The sequence below is a fragment of the Rhinolophus ferrumequinum genome, chromosome 4, assembly GCF_004115265.2.
Source record: "Rhinolophus ferrumequinum isolate MPI-CBG mRhiFer1 chromosome 4, mRhiFer1_v1.p, whole genome shotgun sequence".
Lineage (NCBI taxonomy): Eukaryota > Metazoa > Chordata > Mammalia > Chiroptera > Rhinolophidae > Rhinolophus > Rhinolophus ferrumequinum.
The window spans coordinates 83,872,431-83,892,973 of NC_046287.1; the positions used below are offsets into that span (position 1 = coordinate 83,872,431).

Sequence of the window (20,543 nt, forward strand, 5' to 3'; positions counted from 1 at the left end):
ATGAATTACATTCTGGAATACAGATAAATATTTCCTAGCATATTCAATTCTTGATTCATAGATAATATAGTCTTCCTTATTGCATTCATTTGGATAATACCACTCATTTCTCAGAATCTGATAATGACAGAAGTCCATACTAGAATGAAAGCCAGCCACTGAATAATCCAAAACTGAATAATCCTTCCTGGTTTGAAATATTTGTGAACGGCTCCCCTCTTCCCTGCAGCCAAACAAGGACTGCTTGAAAAACCAATTAAAAAGCTCCCTCCCTTCCTAAATAACAAGAGACATTTGACTCAATGAAATTTTGTTGACAATTTGGTTAAAATTAATATGATCTATGACTTTTTAATATTTTAATTTATTGACATTATGGGTGGTTCTGAGACCCTTAGGCACCTATCTATAATTCATTTTTTTTTTTAGAATTTGATGATATGTCTATATTTAAAATTTTTCATTTTCACATTATTTTTCTTATTCCATACTTTCTGTTACGTTAAAAAAAATTGGGGGGGGGGGCGCAAAAAAACTATAATAGATCTCTAACAACAGATTACCTGAAAGGAATTCCTTAAAAATGACAAGATTGGTATATGCCTTTTTATATTATCTAATTTTTCTCTAATGGGCATGGACTACTTTTGTAATAAGAACAAAAACAGGAAAGAAGAGAATCTGTGATATTTCACTCATCCCATGATGAGGATGTTCAATATTCATAGCAACTAAATAAAGAAACAAATAATCCAAAAAATGCAGGATACTATACAACACACCGTTTCTAGCATATTATATCTCCAATCTTAATGTTTTTAGTCCCTCCAGTTTCCAGGATTTAGACGTATTCAGACTCTACAAAAGGCTTAAATTTGTGAAAAGACTGGAGGTTCAAATACAGAGATTATCTACTATGCGTCATTCATTGTCCACTAAATTATTACTAAATTTGCTAACCAAATAACATTACTTTGAATAGCTCTTGCTAATTATTTACTACTATCTTATAAAGATAGATAGTAGTAAGGAGGAAGCAATAACCCTAGATTGTTCAATCTATAAATTCCCAGCCCCATGTTGTTTTATGATCCACACAAAATGTAAACACTGCCAACCATGCAGAGTAATCAGGACGGACTTAATAGGAAGTCAATTTCTTTTCCTTCACATTTAAGAAAAATACTAATTCTGAACCTCCCCCTCAATTCCAGATTTTTCATGTATAGCTGAACTGTATTTTACTATTTTTCTTAGTTATAGAAACAATGAAAGGTAATTAGAAAAAAATATGTAAATATAAATGAAGACCTAGAACATCCATATTAGTAACTACTAATCCAGTGATAACTGCTATTCAAACATGGAATATACATTCTAGACTCTCTATTTGAATATTTAGGTTATTTTAGCTTTGTTGTAAACCATACAGATTGTAAAAGAGCCATGTTTAAAACGTAAAGTCTAGTAGTTCAGACCAATGTTATTTAGTCCCATCACACTTGATATTTTTTATTTTCAACAGTCAGTTTCATTTTCCCCATATAGATAATTTTAGATTATCTTACTATCTTCATATAATTGCAGTTTAAAATTGTAATCTGGATCTAAATATATTCGATTAACTAATATTAAATATTGTATAGCTTTGATGGTTCCTTTAGCACATACATTGTCAAAGACTTTTTCTAAGTTTGCTTTTTAATAGCATGTTATTTGATATAATCATGTCATTAAATCAGTCATTTTATTTGAGAACAGTAAATATGGTATTTTAAAACATTAAATTTTGATGATGTCTTTACTTACACTTTTTTCTTGGAGGAGAATTAAGTACATGTAAGCAGTGAAATCCTGTTTTCTTTAATTTAAAATTATCTATAGGTGTTGTTCTTGAAACATTCCAAATGCGTAAAACACCCACTTGAGAATCTAGTCAGATCAGGAAAAAGATATATGTTAAGAAATTTGACTTGAAACAAAATACCCAGACATAAAAGTAATTAAAAACAAAACAAAACAAAACAAAAACAACTTAAACTTGCAAGTTTTATAGCACTACGCATGGACATTCTTCAAACAATACTCAGAAGACTACAAAAGAATACAATCAACGAAACAGGTAAAATGCTATTCAAACTAAATTTCTGGCACGTTTTCCTATTTTTTTGTTCCAAATCCTTTTCTAGGCTAACCGACTACCTGCCTTGCAGCTTCCCCCCACAAAGATCACAATTTGATCACCGAAAAGCACCTACTGACACACATACTCTAGGAAAGCCAGCCACTGAAAATTTCCAACTCCAAAATTGAATAATCTTTCCTGGTTTGAAATATTTGTGAACGGCTTCCCTCTCCCCTGCAGCCAAACAAGGACTGCTTACATACTTGAAAACCAATTGGAAAGCTCCCTCCCTTCCAAAATCCCACCATAATAAGCTACTTTGGAGAACAGTCTGGCAGTTCTTCAAATGATTAAATGTAGAGTTACCATATGACCCAGCAACTGCACTCCTGTACACACACCCAACAGAATTATAAATACAAGTCCACACAAAAACTTGTACATAGATGTTCACAGCAGCATTCATACTAGCAAAAGCACGGACACAAACTAAATGTCTATCAACTGATAAACAGATGAACAAAATCTGGCACATCCATGCAATGGAATATGATTCACCCAGAAAAAGGAATGAAGTACTCATATGCCATACAACATGGATGAACCTTGAAAACTTTACACTAAGTCAATGAAGCCAGACATAAAAGGCCACATATTAAATTATTTCACTTCTATGGAACATCCAGAATAGGCAAATCCACAGGGACAGAAAGTAGGCTAGCAGTTTATGTACACACATGTGTGCACTAGCAGCTGTGGAGAGAGGTTAATGGAGACTTACTGCTAATGGGTACAGGGGTGATGGTGGTGAAAGGTTCTGGAATTAGACAGCAGTAACGGTTGTAAAACTTTGTGGATATAGAAACCACTGAACTGTACACTTTAAAATGGTGTGTTTTTGGTATGTGAATTTTACCTCAATAATCATAATAGATATATAAAATATTCCCATGTCTATCATTAATTAGATCCTGTGAAATTAGAGGCAATTAAGATATGTAAATAAGAACCCATCTACTTCTATGTGTTATGTAAGTGCTTAAAGAAGTAAAGAATTTCTTTAAACATGTTGAAAGGATAGATGCTATGCTTTATTTTACACTAAACAAATATAAGAATTATTTCTACAGCAGCTGAGAGTACTCTGTCTTTTCAGAGACCTCTCTTTGTGAACCTAAGTAAATGGTAAAAGTAGAGTCATTTAATTTCTAATTACTATTTTAAATTCCCCCATCTTCTCATACGCTGTCACTTCTCAGCTTTCCTAATTCTCTCATGATAGGAAACCAAGAAGGAACATCCTTTCAGTCCACGGTAATAAATTCTACTTTCATTTTCAACCTACTTTAAAAATGCCCGGTCTACCTAGCCATTCGTGATCACTGACTGTCACAATTACCAGTAAGGCCAATAGAGTTTCTATCCAGATAAACTGTTTTTCTAGTGAGTACTTTTAATGTCATGATGACATGCCTGAAATTGAACTGTCTTTTGTACACACACAAAAACAGACAGGCACACATACATGCTCGTATGTAACATATTCCACTTTATTATCAGAAACCTGGAAAACTGGACCTTAATTTCAGTTTTATTTGTCATTATGTTAATGATATATAGTATAAATAAAAGTAAACTAGGCATTTGCTATAATAAATGATAATAATTGAGATATTAGTAAGTTTTACACAAAATTAACCAATAAGAGTATAATTTCTCTGATGGAATTAAAGAATATACACATTGCTAAAATTCTGGGAAATGGTATGCTTACCTCCAGTTATAAACATACCAGGGGCACTGGGAACCCAGGCCAAGCATTGTACGGAAGCTGCTGCATTGGGAAAATTAAATGTTGTTATGCAGTAAAGTGATTCTGAGTCTACTAGGCGAATTCCATAATTCAAATTAGCCACAAGGAGATAATCGGTAGATAGGGGGTCCCATTCCAGAGCTGTAACTGGATCTTCTTCATCTGTCCCTTCAAGAGATTCAGGTCTCAGAACGTGTTTCTGACTTTTATTACCTATTAAAATACAAAGAAAATGACTCTAAACAAAATTATCGAAAAAGACCAATGATTGAGTTGATGTTAATTTTCTCCTTGTATACCACTGATCTCTGGGAGTACTGGGAATACAGATCTGGTATTTCCTAGAGTAGTGATAATTGACATATGAATGCAGGGGAATTAGAGTTTGTCCAAATGATGAAAATCAGACTGAACAGCTTTGCTCTGACAATCTCTAGTACCCTGAATGTTTTTCCTATTTGTTACGGTAAATCTGTAAGAAAATGACAGATAAATAATACAAGTGGCCCTGTCATCAACTACAATTTCACTGAGTTACAACAGCATGGATAAGAAAGGGCTTCACAAAAGGAAGAATATCAGTTCATAATAAAAAGCACATGCTTTGTAGTGGACTGCCTGGGTCCAAATCTTAGTTCCACCACTTAGTAGATTTGTGTTCTTGGACAAGATACTTACTCTTTGTGCTCAGCTTTTATTTTTATAACGGAGAAGAAAACAATATGTCATAGAATTTTTAAAATGATTAAATGAATTAGTTGCTTAAAGTGCTTAGAACAGTAAGGCATATTATAAACAGCATATCAATATTTACTGTTACTCCTTTCTCATTCATCATACCATTTGTCATAATCATAATTCATTCATGACTACCAGTACAAATAAGGCAGCCAGAAAAATAGAAAGATAAAACAAGTGGAATTAAATGAAGCAAAGGATCATCAAATAATTCTCTTGTTCCTTCCAAATTATATATACAACTGGTGATATAGAAACACATGATTCTGCCAACGTATCAGATGAGGACTCCAATTCGCCAGTCCTTTCATTCTCAAAAGAAAGGCAGTGAAACAACTAAGTTTAGAGACTACACACTTAACCAAAAGTACCAATTATTCCCAAGTATTACAAAGTTTAAAAGAAGTGTTTATTAAAAATATAACACAATTGAAAGATACCAGAGCTCTTTCTGCAATGTCATCATTAAATATGTTTTTGAACATATTGGATTATGAAAGCAGAGAAAATAGGTTTCCTTGGATCTATACGATATATATAAAGTGAACTAAAAACCTTATAGCTTCTGGCTTGGGATTAAATTCATCAGATTATATTATTCTTTAAATACAATGTTGACTTTAAATAGGTAGCATTTTATTTATAATTTTTGCATATATAATCATAGAAGGTGCATGTGAGGTTTCTTTTATTTGGGTTTATCAAATTTTTGCAATAACCATCAAAAAAAGTTTGCTTCTTCTTTCTCAAAATCAGCATCTGCTAACTGCTATTTGATATGACAAACATTAATAAATATTAACATAGATGATCATTACAAGGCAGAGTTAGAAAAATAATTTACTAAACTAAGCTGTACTAGCTATTTCTTAAGTACTTTTTAGGTATTTGCATGTGCCAGTTAGTATCTATGATTTATTAAAAATATTCCAGCATATGAAAAAACTACCGAGTTGCCCCAAAAATAAAACTGGGTCTTATATTAAGGTTTACTCCAAAAGACGCGTTAGGGCTTATGTTCAGGGGATGTCATCCTGAAAAATCATGCTAGGGCTTATTTTCCAGTTAGGTCTTATTTTCAGGGAAACACAGCAAGAACAGCAACACAAAACATGGAAAAATTTGCAATGCAAATGCTATATTATTTAAATCACATTGCTTCAAAGCTCCATTCTCACAGTCAAAATGATAACAAATTATAGTCACCATTTTTCTGGTCTATCTGCTTCAACATTTTTATTATAAAAGATAGAAAACAGAATCTATAACATCTAAAGTCAGTCATTAGAATAACAGCTGGTAATATTTTTATTTATATATGCTATTTATTTTATTATTATTTATGTTCTATTTTATTATAACAAAAATCAGGCAACTTGTATTGTTAGCTGAGGACAGAAGCATATGATACGAAGATGATGAGGTTGAAAATTTCTGTATGAAAAACAAAATCAGGGGCAAGGGAAAATTGGGATTGAAAAATAAAATAATGAGGATAATGTATAATCCATACAGCTATTTAAACTTCGATTTTGCGATCTGATGGCTAAAACAGAGAGGAAAGAAATTATGAAAGGTTATACAATTCACAATTGTCCACAAAATAAAACTAAAACAATATGACAAAAAAAAAAGGGCTCAAGAGAAGCAAAACTTTTCCTAGAGCTGAGATCAGTAATAAATGTCTCCTGTGTGTTTTCAAAAAGGACTCAGTATTACATAGGAACAACATCACCAACAACATTTCTAAAACAAAACAATGCAAATTTGATTTTTGCACATCCCTGAGACAATACCAAAGTCAATTCAATTAAAACATTCTATTATGAAGATAAAAAGAAATTCTCTGATGAGCTAGCTTTGTCTAAGAATATTTCTTGAAATAGTTAAAGCAGTAGTTTTTCAACATTTTGGGCCCTGGAACCCACTACATACGAAATTTTTATATGAAAACCCAATACATAATAAAGAATAAAGTGCTCTTCAGACTGAAAGGGAAGAGAAGGTATAAAGCAAGCTGGACTTGCCTTCCTACCAAGCCCCAACCAATACACACACATAAATATACAAATTCACTAATAAGCACAGTTTAAAAATTACTGATTTAAAATGATGGATGAAATGCATCATTATGGGCAGTCCTCTGTGAATATTTCTTTTTCACCTCCAGAGAGCTTGAGGTCATAATCTCCTGCAAGAACCTGGAGGACAGAAATTCCATCTTGTTACATACATCGAGGTTGAACCACCTGTGGTGCCAATGAGTCATTATCAAGGTAAGGGTGACCTCTCCTCAGGAAACGTAAAAAAAAACATAACAATACCAGTGTCAATGCTAACAGTCTCAAAATTTCAAACTCACATCAGAATGTCAAACTCAAAAAGTAGGGTTGCCTTCGTGACCCGTTATTTTTCATATATGCAAAAGGAAAACATATAGCCAGGTTGTATCTTTCATAATGTTCTGTGCATGAATTGCTAAAAATCCTATGAAATAAATGAGTTCAAGAAGTCTTTATTGAGTCCTTTTCGGCTGCACTGTGTCCCCAGAAAATATGCTGAAGTCCTAACCCTCAGTATCTGTGAATGTGAATTTATTTGGAAATAAGATATTTGCAGATGATCAACCTGAGATCATTAGGATAGACCCTACTCTAAGATGATTGTGTCCTTACAAAAAGGGGAAATTGTGGCACAGAGACACGCGTGCACACAGGGAGAATGCCATGGGAGGGTGGGCATTAGGCTGCCACAAGCTAAGGAACTGCCAGGAGATCAGAGAAAGGCTTGCAACAGATTCTCCCCTGGTGCCTTACGAGGCCCTGGCTGCCAGCTTGATTTCATACTTTTGGCCTCTAGAATTGTGAAACAATAAAGATCCTTAGACACCTCATCATAAGGAAAAAAATTATTTTTCTTTATTTGCTTTTTCTTTTATTGTATCTATACAGAGATGATGGATGCTAGCTAGCTAAACTTACTATGGTAATCATTTCACAATATATGCAAGCCAAACCATTATGCTGTACACCTTAAACTTATGTATGTCAATTATATTTCAATAAAACTGAAAAAAAATTTCTGTTGTTCTAAGCCATCCAGTTTATGGTACTTTGTTAGGGCTGCAAACTAAAACATGGGTGGATCAAGACAAATGACCCTTGATGACGTGGTACAGATGCACAAATTACTTTAACAACAGGAAGATTAAGTTAGCAGAAAACAATGGCCTCTTCTGGAAGTCACAGAAATTAGCCTGGTGAAATATACTTTCTATCCTGATGTAAACCTAGGATAGAGAAAAGCAAAGGAGAACTTCATTCCTCCCTATTTTTCTATTCCAAAATAAGCATACAAAATCTTTATGTTTTATATCTTAGAGATATGATATCATGTCTCAACATCATATTGATTAAAACCTTTAAAAATAAATAGTAACAAAGCAAGAAAAGAAAGACCTCGTCAATGTCAAAGGAGATGGCCACCAGGATGAATTACAAAGTAGGAAAAATATCTAGAATGAAATACAGACCAAAATAAGGGCCCACTCCTTAATATTTTCCTTCAGACCTCTGCAGAACAGATTCCTCAAAAAGAGAGTGTCACGATCCTTATAAAATCTCTGGGTGTGCGCCAGCCAGGAGCTGAAGTGGGGAGTGTCCCTAAATGCACCCCAGAGAGCAGAGAGGCAAGAGGAAGACACACCACACACACACACACACACACACACACACACACACACACACACACACACAGCCATCTTTATTGTCCCTAAATCACCTCCCTGGTACTGGGGAAGACCGCCAGAGATGAGGAGTGCTACAGGGAGAGGTGGTAGTCACCAGAGCAAAACAGAGGAAGTCTGTGAATTATGTCGCTTAGCCCTGAGCCTTAGTGACCAACCATAAAACAGAACCTGCTTCCAATGCAGAGGATGAAACAGATTGGGTGGAGGTGTTTGAAACAACAAATCCAAATGCAACGAAGCACAATCACTGACCTCTCCCCATTCTAATCTAAAACAAATGGATGAAAATGTCTCCGTGTAAAATTGACACAACCAGAAGGAACAAGAGGATACAGACAAAGAGCAGAAAAGGAAGGTGGTATAGAAGTATAGGCATATTTATTTTAATCTTTCTAAAAAATATAAATAATAGATCCTGTTTAAAATGCATTTAAGATAAAAGGACCTACTCTATCAATGTTTTACTTTTTTTTTTAACTTTAGAAAGATCATTTCCTGGAGACATATTTGAATTTTCACAATTTCTTCCATTCAATTTCTTTTTTCTTCTATTAATTTCAGAGAAACTGAATGTAATACATTTTGCGATGATAGTTATCTTAATCCTGAAAAAGCACTTTCATGTATCTATCTAGTGAACCAGGAGTCACACACACCAACAGAGATGACAGATGGCTAACAGCATGTTTCGCAAATGTTAGCAGGACTGTTTTAGGAGTGGAGAGCTATTCAACTAATTTTTCATTTTTTCCCCTTATATATTTTGTTATTGTTTAAATTTTAAAAATAAACATAAACTAGTTTCTCAGACCCTTTCATTCATCCAGATTAATTAACTAATATGAGTCCAAAGAGTTATTGTTTCTTTCTATCCCAGATTCAAAGCCTTTGCATAGCTGTAGCTCAGAATGGTATTTTACACAAAGGTGGGAAAATATTTTTGAGTGGTGTTACTAGGTCATCATATATTCCAGGTCTATGTTCTTGTTCATCCAGGCCATTTTCTTAGTAAATGTTCAGAAGTAAAGAATTGGCTTCAGAAAGTAAAAATATGGGACAAGTGACTAATTTGGGTTAAATCAAAGTAAAATCTGCACAGCTGAGTTCAATGTACTATAATGCCTTCCAAATAAATTTACTTCAAATGATTATTCGGAATCAACAACACAATGCTGGATAATATTTGTACAACTATTATTTTAAAATTAAAATTTTGTTACCGTTGGCTTTATGTTCTGTAAATAAATTATATATGCTCAGAAAAATAAAACTGAAGAGATCTAATTAAATTCTTACCTGGCTGAAAAATTGATAGACTCCCATCAATATGGCCAAATACAACTTTCCCCCGTTTCTGCGTATGCCATCTGAATATACTGATATCAGACAAGAAGTTATGAGCATCTCTGTGTACAGTCACTCCACCGTCTGGTCCTGAGATGGTCCAAATGAACAGTGGGCCTTTGTGGGCAACAAACGCCACAGCGTCATCTGTGTTCCAGCACCAGCTCAGGGAGGCCGGCATTCCTAGAATAAATTAAATATAGATACCTGTAATAGAGATCTGTACCATTACATATTACTTGCATTGTACAATTCTTAAACAATTTCAAATATAAGCATATGTTTGTTATTAAAAAAAATATTACCTTCTTACTTGGGAATTGGATTTTGAAAGGTAAGCCCGAAGACTACAAGGGGACATACATAGGGTACTTCCATGATGACAGGAAAAGTAGTACCTACTTAGGTTTAAAACAATTAATGCAATCATAAGCTTCATATATTCAAAGAAATTTATAGACTTCTTTCAGAAAACTGTTTGCAAATTAAAGCAATAAATTCTTACTCAGTTTTTGTGTGTAAGTCCTGCTCTAGACAATCTAGATATACAAGTTGGTATGGGATACAATTTCTGCTTTAAAGAATTTTAAATACAAATTGGGAGGATAAGGATTAAATATGTGAAGAGTTAAATGCTGCTATATGGATTTAATAATAATAAAATTAACGTACAATCTATGTCTTATCAGTTTAGATGCAAATCTTAACTTTGCCTCAGATGAACTAAACTAGTAGTCACTTTACCTCTCTAAACCTCTATTTCCTCATCTATAAAATAGATGTAACTAAAAGAACTGACCACTTACTTCACATGAATGTTAAGAAAAGGAAATATAATCATGTATGCAAAAATCCCTTTTAAACTATAAGACAAATACAAAAGTTAATTGTGAATCTCTCCCCTATTATTGTAATCAAATAAATCCTATTTGATTACATATATATATATATATATAATAAATGTTATCATAAATATATGGCTCAAGAGAGAGATTATGTATCTCCCAACACAGATACGTTAATCAACTGCATCAGAATCATCAAACTGAATATGCCTATCAGACTGCATCAAATTAGGACCCAGAAATCTACTTTTAACAAGGTTCTCCAAATGATTTTGATATGTGTAGATAGGTTTGTAACCATTTGGCTACTGTCTAGAAAGTAAATTGGATTTGAATTATACCTTGAAGGGACAGTCAGTTTAAATATTTGGGATGAGAAATAATTCCCAGGAAGAGAAAATGATATGAACCAAGACACAGAGTCAATAAAGTTGTTTATTGACAGTAAATTCAGTTTGTGTCAATAGTCTGTCATGTGCCAAGAGACAGACACTAGAAATCTAATGCCTAGTTTAGGGCCTGACATATAATGGGAACTCCATAAATATTTATTGAATGAATGAATAAATGAATATATGAATAAGATCAATAAAAAAGCTGATGTGGTTTTAGGATACATGAACAGAAGTAGAATTTCCCCAATAAGGGAAAAGATACTCTGTATGGATTAAACCATCATAGCAACTTGAAGAAAGCCATTAGAATGCTGGCTCTCTGAATCCTTATTTTGAAAAAGACAGCAAGGAAGAGAAGGGACTGGAAACAAGGTCATATAGTTAAATAGAAAACATTATTATAGTGATTTATTATATGCAGGCACTTCTAAGAGCTCTATAAATATTAACTTATTTAATTCTTCCCACAAAATTCTGAGATAAGTAGGTAGGATTATTATCTACTGTTAACAGTTTGCTTTTTGTTGTTTTTTTTTTTTTTTCTGGACGGACATTGTGACATTTTTCAACTTGGTGACAATTTTAACATTTTACATTGAAATAAATTACACTCATTTTTCTTTAAATAATTTTTTTATTTTTAGGAAAAAGTAATGTATCTAAAAATATAGAGGCAGGTTCAAGTTCAACTGCTGGATGTGGAAGTTCTAATACTGAGGAAAAATTGACATGCAAACTTCTACTTTGCTTAAGCTGGATTCTGAAAAGAAAAAACAAAGTCTAAGACATTTCAAAGCCAATTATTTAAAATGAAAATGAACTAAAAATATTCATAATATTTTTTTGTAAATAAAATATCACAGCTTTTGATTTTCAAATTGAGAAGGCATTTGGAAATAGTGTGAGGAATTTATTTATTGACAGGTTTTTTAAATTTTTCAGAGAAAAAATATGTAAAGTTGATTAAAATTGTACCCAAATTATTTCACCATTCTACAAGTGTTAATAAAATTCTTATTTAACTGTATATTCAGTGGCAAAGGAAGCTATGGGGCACACAGCTGATAAATAAAAATCTTCCACCATTAATGGATATGATTCATGTGGTGTTTCATGACAAACCAGCAGATAAACTAGGTGATAATACAATATTGTCTAATGTGTTGTACTTTTGTATAAAATTTTAGATAACATGTTATCCAGTTATAGTGTAGTATAGATTTTGAGAGACAACTATAGAAGAATGATGACATTATGCAACATTTTTAGTTTATGTCACGTAAAATATGGAAATAATTTTAAGGAATATTTACTGTGTTATTTAAAATTAATCTCACAAAAAGCTGGTTGTAAAGTATTGGGAAAATACACTGTTGATCACTATAAATAATACTGGAAAAACGTGTAGGACTTGTGGTTGGTAGACTAACAGATATGACCAGAAAAACATGAAAAATATTGATTGAGACTATTAATTGCTGTTTATACATCACAAAGCTTTGTTCCAAAAGTGACGTGGCTTTTTCTCAACAAGGTATTGAAAAACTTTAAGGAAAACTGTTATGTTAATGAAAACTCCCTGAATACTTGACTTTTAAAAGTATTTTTCTTGGATGGCTGGGTGGCTCAGTTGGTTAGAGCACAGTGCTCATAACACAACATCGCAGGTTGGGCCAGTGAGCTGCACCCTCCACAACTAGATTGAAAACAATGACTTGACTTGGAGCTGATGGGTCCTGGAAAAACACACTGTTCCCCAATATTCCCCATTAAAAATTTTTAAAAATACATATATATTTTTCTCACTAATCCTGAAGTTCACTGGTTGTAGCAAGTGAAAATATGAGATGTATAAACTTGGGAATGTAATTTACATTTTCTAGTTTAAAAATTAACTTTGGCTAAATTTTTTAAATGAAATTTACTAACAAAATTGGTATATTTTACTGGTATTTTCAGCATTTCTAATGACCTAAATTTGAAATGACAAGAAGAAATCTATATACTAAATATGTTCAACATATCCAAAGGTTCCAAAAGGCATTATTATTATTTTGGACGCAAGATTTAAACATAATTGCCTATGAATTGCTATATAGTGAAAAGAATATTATAAAGAAACTTGGAACAAAATAAAGTTAATGAGATCGTCATATTTCAGTTTTCTACCTTGAAGTTATAATCAGTATTTTTTAAAGAAGAAACTGAATACGGAAATGTATTCAGCAGTAACTTTCAAAACCATAATCAATGGTTGAACTACACTTGTTGCTCAAAGAGAGATTGAATTATTGTGATATTTAACACAGAAATAATTGTGATATTTAACACAGAAAAATGATTACTTCATCATTTTTATGGGGTGAAATACTAGGTAGAAAGAATGTAGTGATATTCAATACACTAAGACCCACTTGAGTGAACTAGGACTTTCTACCTTGACCAAATTAAAACTAAAGGAAAGAAATTAGCTCAGCAGAACACTGAAGACTAGCATAATATTGTCCTTGTGTGTTTCAGATTGGAATAGAGTAATGAACAGGCAAGGCCAATTGTCTCATTCAGAAAATCTTATCTAATTATTATTTTTATATTCGTTTTTGGAAATTTTTATGTTATATTTAAATACTACTAAAATTTCTTGGTATTTGGTATGTTTTTAATTGATTGGTGTAACAAGTATAATTATTAACTTTGGAACAAAAGTAATTGTGGTTTAAAAGGTTAAAAATAATTGCAAAAACCGCAATTACTTTTGCACCAGCCTAGTATTTCATGAAATTTTGTACACATGCACACACATAATAATGAGTCATAATGTGAAATGTATTCCTTACATAGATTACCATTAGAAAGTTTTAAAATACTCAGCTAATTTAAATAAAGTACTTTGCTTATTAAAATTAAAATATTTCAATCAATAAAATAAGTACCGGTTACAAATATACCTTTTGTATTGTCGAGTTTAGCAATGACTTTTTGTTCTGCAACATTCCAAATGATCACTAAGTTATCGGCACTGCCACTTGCAAACAGATCAGGGTTATGTGGACACCAAGAGATAGCTGTAATTGTTTTTTTATGTTCAGACATAATTGCATGGAGTTTGAATTCATTATAACGGTGATCCAACTAAAAGAAAATACATAAATAAAACACTTCAGTGCTTCTTTTTAGATAATATATTTTCCATAAATAATCATATCACTTTTAAAAATCTATACACATGAAAATTAATATACCTAATAACAAGATATGAACACATTTCAAGCCTTGGACTACTTTTGGGTGTATTCAATCAGCTGAAAGAAACTAATTTTGAAAAAAAATATGAGAGAATTGAATTTAAACATATCAGCTTTAAAAACAAGAAAAAATAAATGTACATTTAAATATGCATAACTCACTTTTATATTTCCTATAGCTATATCTATGAAGGCAAAAAAACTTGGTTTTGGAATATTTTTTCCGCAATTTTTCACTTATATTTGAATAAAAAAAATTTAGATTAAATAATCCAACTACTCATTATTACATTATTAAGATGTCCAAAAAATACAAAGCAATAGTGTCATTAGATCCGTTTTATGTTATTGCTTTTTGGATGGGGCATTATGTTTTGTCCTTATACTTAAGTGAACAAAGGAATAGCCTAATTTTTCCATGTCCTTTATAATTAATCTTTCTATCATTTTTAACATGTTTGGGATCATACTGTAGCTGTCATTTTGTAGCACCTGGTTTTCCCCTTTAACACATAATGAACCTTTCACAGTGTTATTAAAGAGTTTTGCAAATCATTATTATATTAACTGTTTATTATACCAATCTTTCTTTAACTACGAGTATATACTTGCAGTAAAATTCTGACTGCTAGCATGGCCTTCAATGCTGTACATGTTGAACCTCTGCTATCTGGCCAGTACCATTTGGTCTCATGTCCTTCCTTGTTCACTGACCTTCTTGTTTCCCTAATATAGCAAAATCATTTCTGCTTCAGGTCTATGTGTGCTGTTCCCTTGGCCATGAATGCTCTCCCCACTGATTTGCTCATGCATATTCATTCTCCTGTCTAGGTCTCAGTTCAAAAACACTTCTTTAGAGAGGTGTTTTCTGAACACGGTATCTAAATAAATTCATACCCCAGAAACTGTCCCATGAGTCTATTGTGTTTTAAATTGACATATAATCGACATATAACATTATATTAGTTTCAGATATACAACATAATGATTCAATATTAGTACATATTGTGAAATGATCACCACAATAAGTCTAGTTAATATCCATCACCACACAATTACACCTTTATTTTCTTATGACGAGAACTTCAAAGATGTACTCTCTTAGCAACTTTCAAATATACGTATGTACATATACGTACATACGTATATTTGAAGGTATATATATATATATATGTATGTATGTGTGTGTGTGTGTGTATATATATATATATATATATATATATACAGTCGTATTGTATGTATATATATATATACAGTCTTATTAACTATAGTCATCATGCTATGCATTATATCCCCAGAATTTACTTATTGTATAACTGGAAGTTTGTACCTTTGACCACCTTCATCCATTTTACACCCCTTCCCCAACCCCTTGCCTCTGACAACCAACAACCTATTCTCTGCATCTGAGTTTGAGTTTTTTGTTTGTTTGTTTTTTGTTTTATAGTCTACATATAAGTAAGATCATACAATATTTGTCGTTCTGTGTCTGACTTATTCCACTGAGCATAATGCCGTCAAGGTTCCTCCATTTGTCACAAATGGCAAGATTTCCTTCTTTTTATGGCTGAATAACATTCCCTTGTGTATACCACATTTTGTTTATCCATTCATCTATCGATGAATACTTAGGCTGCTTCCAAGTCTTGGCTATTGTAAATAATGCTGCAATAAACATGGAGTTGCATGTATCTTTTCAGTTAGTGTGTCCATTTCCTTCTAATAAATACCCAGGAAGTGAAATTGCTGGATTACATGGTATTTTATGTTTAATTTTTTGAGAAACTTCCATACTGTTTTCCACAGTGGCTGCACTGATTTACATTCCCACCAACAGTGCACAAGGGCTCTCTTTTCTCCAGATGGTCACCAACATTTGTTATTTCTTATCTTTTGGATAATAGCCATTCCAAATGGCGTGAGGTGATATCTCACTGTGGTTTTGATTTGCATTTCTCTGATGATCAGTGATGTTGGGCATCTTTTCACGTACCTGTTGGTCATGTGTATGTCTTCTTTGGAAAATGTCTATTCAGATCTTCTGCCCATTTTAAAATTAGATTTATTATTATTTCTTTTTGCTATTGAGATGTATGAATTCTGTATTTTGGATATTAACCCTTATCAGATATATATGATTTGCAAATATTTTCTCTCAATCATAGGTTGTCTTTTTATTTTGTTGATGATTTTCTTTGCTGTGCAGAAGCTTTTTAGTATGATGTAGTCCAATTTGTTTATTTTTATTGCTGCTGACTTTGTTTTTGGTGTCAATGATTATCATATTACCTGTTTTATATAAATGTGGTAGAACACATTTCCTCCTGAAACATTTACTTATTATTTTTTTTCACTTATTTATTTCACGACCTCTCCCTGATCTCTGTCCTTACTAAGAATATAAATCCCACGAGAAGAATTTGTTTGCCTGGTTTGTTCATAGTTGCATTCCTAGTGCCTGGTAATGCTTGGCCAATAGAAGAGATTCAGTTAATGTTATTGAAAGATTGAGCCATTTATGCTATTGCTTAGAATTAAAGCAACTTTTAACTTTTACTATCCCAAATAATGCTGCAGCAAACATCTTTGTATATAAAATGTTGACTATAATCTATTTATTTCCTAAGGGTTTATCTTCTACAATTTCTGTATTTTTTACTATTGTATCTCTTAATGTTGTAGCTGTAATAATTTTAAGTTGGCATGTTTAAATATATAAATGCATTTTCTGTACATTTAGAAACGAATAGGTTTTTAAATTATTCAGTCATTTAAGTTACCTATGATTGATACTGTGAATGTGTCTAATGTATCTAATAGAAAAACACTGTTCTGTAAATTAGAAATTCAGTAGAAGAGACTATAAATACAATAAATGTATGAAGAAGCTATGTTGCCCATCAGGGACCTTCACTGACTCTACTATTCAAATTATTCAAATAGTATGTTAAGCAAAATATAGAATACTGAACTATTTGTAGGGATCAATTTATTATTACATTCCAATTATATTTATAATTCAGTATTATGAGGTTGTACCGTTATATTGAGTTGGACTATAAATCTATTTTTAGAGAAGTTAATAAAATATATTAGTGTGTTAACAAGTCAATGGTTAAAGAAAAATTCTTACGACATTTATAAGTATCATATAATAGTTCTGAAAAATCTAATACTACATCAGTTTCATTATACAGAATGTGATAGACTATCAGACATTGTACGTGATTGAACAATGCATCAGACATTGTATATTGTTCTTTAATAAATATTCTCTCTAAAAATAATTGTAATATTTTATATTTATATAGCATAATTTTCAAATTACTTTAATTTAGATGATCACATTTAAAACAATACTTATTTATATAAGTTTAATTAATGTTGATGTCACCATTTAATAATATAATTTTCTATCTGCCTACTTTGAAACAAAGTTTTCCAGTGGACTCTTATGAACTGTCACCTGAGTTTACTTGTATTCACTTTCTAAATCAGGGAAATTTTTAGACTGTTTCAGTCATTAAGATATACACATTTTTTGTTAGGTTTTTTTATATTAACAATTTCAGGTCAATCTGACTGGATATTCAAGTGATAAGATGTCATCATAAAAGTTAAGACACATACAACATGAAAAAAATTAAGTTCTATCTTCATCCACTTTTTGACCTTCCTTATTCCTTAGAAGAATAATTTGCCTTGCCTCATAAGCTCTTCTTTAGGAGAGAATAAGAGAGAAGAAGATAGAGACTTAAGACTAAGGGAGAAATTTTGTAGGAGGAATTTGGGGATGGGAAGCGTGGTAGTACAAGCAGAGTATAAAGGAGGTAGATGGGAGAAAAACGGAGGCATTTGGAGGGCTTTTTGCTGTCTTCTGTATGGGTGGATGGGAAGTGAAAAAATTTGAGTTACACTGGAATTGCATTTTGATTGCTGGATATTTCCACAAGCTTGAAGAATGACCTACATAAAATCTTACTCTTTATTGTGGAAAACTAGTTTATAGAGTAATGCTATTACTTCTTAAAATTTCAATAAACTACAATACTATTAGTAATTAAAAGAAATTTTATTCCAGAATAAAGCAACATTTTTTGTCACTCTTAACTGAAGTAAGTTGTTGTTTCAAGACAAAAAAAAAAAAAATCATTCAAGAAACATTTAGTGAGTATCTACTAAATGCCAGAGTGTTAAAATAACTTGAGAATTGAAAGATGAGAAAGATTCATGCAACTAAATGGAAGCGTGGAGAAAGGCAATCCATTTTCTAAGGTCCTTCACTAAGAGAAAGAGGAAAAAGCAGAACATGAAAGAGCTTGTACATTTTAGTTGAGATTTGAAAGATGAGAAAATGTTCTTTGGACAGGCAACGTAGGCAAACTGAAAAATCAAAGCAAAGGCAAGATATAAAAGAGTCAAAGATATTTTAGAAAATGCAATTATCCTAGTGTGTCAGGAGCACAAAGTGAGAGGGAGACATAGATAGGAGGATTGCAAAAGAATGTCATTCTATCAAGTTTGGACGTTAACATCAGGGAGTGAGGAGCAATTGAAGATTTAAAATTTTAGATTTGTATTACAGATGACTGATTACATTGAGGTACAAATTAGAGGGAGTCAAAGTAGAGGCAAAGAGAATATTAAGAGACTATTATAATAGTTTAGGTGAGAAAAATACAAAGAAGATAGTAAAAGATAGGAAATACTAGAATCGCCTCTGATTACCTAGGGCATAGGATATGAGTAGAAGAATAAAAAATAACTCTCACATTTGTGGTTTAGATGAATGGTTAGCTGGTGACACTGAAATATTGACTCCAGGTTTAAGGAGAAAGACGACTTGGATTTAAGATGCTTATGGCACCTCTATAATTCAGAAAGTCTTTGGCTCTATAGAAACTGATAAAAGACGGGATGAGGCTAGGCCATGAAAAACAGTGGTTATAAAAGTTTTTATGCCGAGAAAATTTCAAAATAATATCTGCACTATTTTTAATATAATGAATGATCTCTAATGGACAACCCACATTATTCAACTGAAAAGACAATTTTCACATATCAAATATTACTGAGCAAGATTTGAAACAAATGAATTCCATCTATTCATACGGGAATATAGTTAAGAATTAAAAACAACTTGCTCACCATTCATAAAATGGAATCTCTTTAATTCTTGAAGAAATTCTTTTTGATGAACAGTACATAAAGGACTGAAATCAATTAAGATTTTGTGAATAATTTAGTACTATGATATTAGCATTTTCTAAGAGCTTGACTTACAAAACTAACATAAGATATAAATAGCAACAAAATATGAAATATAAATATCAACAAAATTATAGCATTAAGCTTTTCATGTGACTGGGACTTTAAAAACAATTATGAATTGAATATTAATTTTACCTCATAAAACTAAAAATCAAAAGGCACCAGTATTGTTTTACCTGATAAATATAGATGGCCAGGGTAGCACAGTAGGCAAACCTGTCTCCGTTGGCAGCACACACATCTTTGTTCCATGGCTGACATCCAGCAGCCAACAGTCCCACTTGCCTTACCTGGGACATGTTTGCCTTGAAAAATAAATTTGGAGAAATAATAGTTATTTTCATTTATTCGATAAACTTGTTCTTCATTGTTTTACATCTATCTTCCTCAATCCTTACCTTTATGCCCTGAAAACATTTTCTACTAGGACTATTCATTTCAATTTATACTTTCAAAGAACAGGAGTTAAAATTCTTGAATGTCTATAGCCATCAAGGCAGGCAATTTAAATTAGGGAAGCAAGAGATTATAAAATGATACAAGAGAGCTGACACTTGGCCAAGGGTTGGGAGTCATATAAGGAGTGATGGGGACTAGAGTGAAAGAGAAAGTGCACGTCCTATCTAAAGGGCTCTGGTATCACTGGAGAAGGCCATGCCATGTTGCCAGATTTATGAAACCTATTAGACAAAAATTTCCAGATTTTTATATAAAATAAAAATACATTTTATGTAAAATGTACCAATCTTTAAATATGGGCAATTCATTCAGGGCAACAAATTAAAAGGTAAAGCACTGTGAGCCAATACTGGGAGGATTATGATGTCTGTCATAACAGAACTACTAGTGTTCTGTTTATATTATACTGTTTTATATTATACTGTTATCTAATTATATTTTATATTATCTGTTTATATTATACTGACTTTATATTCTCCCAAAACTATTTGAGGTACACAAGGCACGTATACAAACTGGGTTATCAATATGGTTCATTGTGAAGAGGGGACAGAAGGAAG

The 20,543-nt window shown here is 32.1% G+C and overlaps 1 protein-coding gene across 5 annotated transcripts in view; it reads right to left on the reverse strand.

The window, feature by feature from the left end:
- Positions 1-20,543, reverse strand: part of WDR17 (WD repeat domain 17) — a 93,190-nt gene that overhangs the window by 48,150 nt on the left and 24,497 nt on the right. For all 5 annotated transcript variants that reach the window (XM_033105114.1, XM_033105115.1, XM_033105113.1 and 2 more), the window contains 5 exons: positions 19,701-19,829; positions 13,957-14,140; positions 9,721-9,951; positions 3,900-4,151; positions 1,810-1,932 (listed from right to left, as the gene is read on the reverse strand). In XM_033105114.1, coding sequence (XP_032961005.1) covers positions 1,810-1,932; positions 3,900-4,151; positions 9,721-9,951; positions 13,957-14,140; positions 19,701-19,823 — 913 coding nt within the window. In that variant the 5' untranslated portion in view covers positions 19,824-19,829. The remainder of the gene's footprint in view (positions 1-1,809; positions 1,933-3,899; positions 4,152-9,720; positions 9,952-13,956; positions 14,141-19,700; positions 19,830-20,543) is intronic.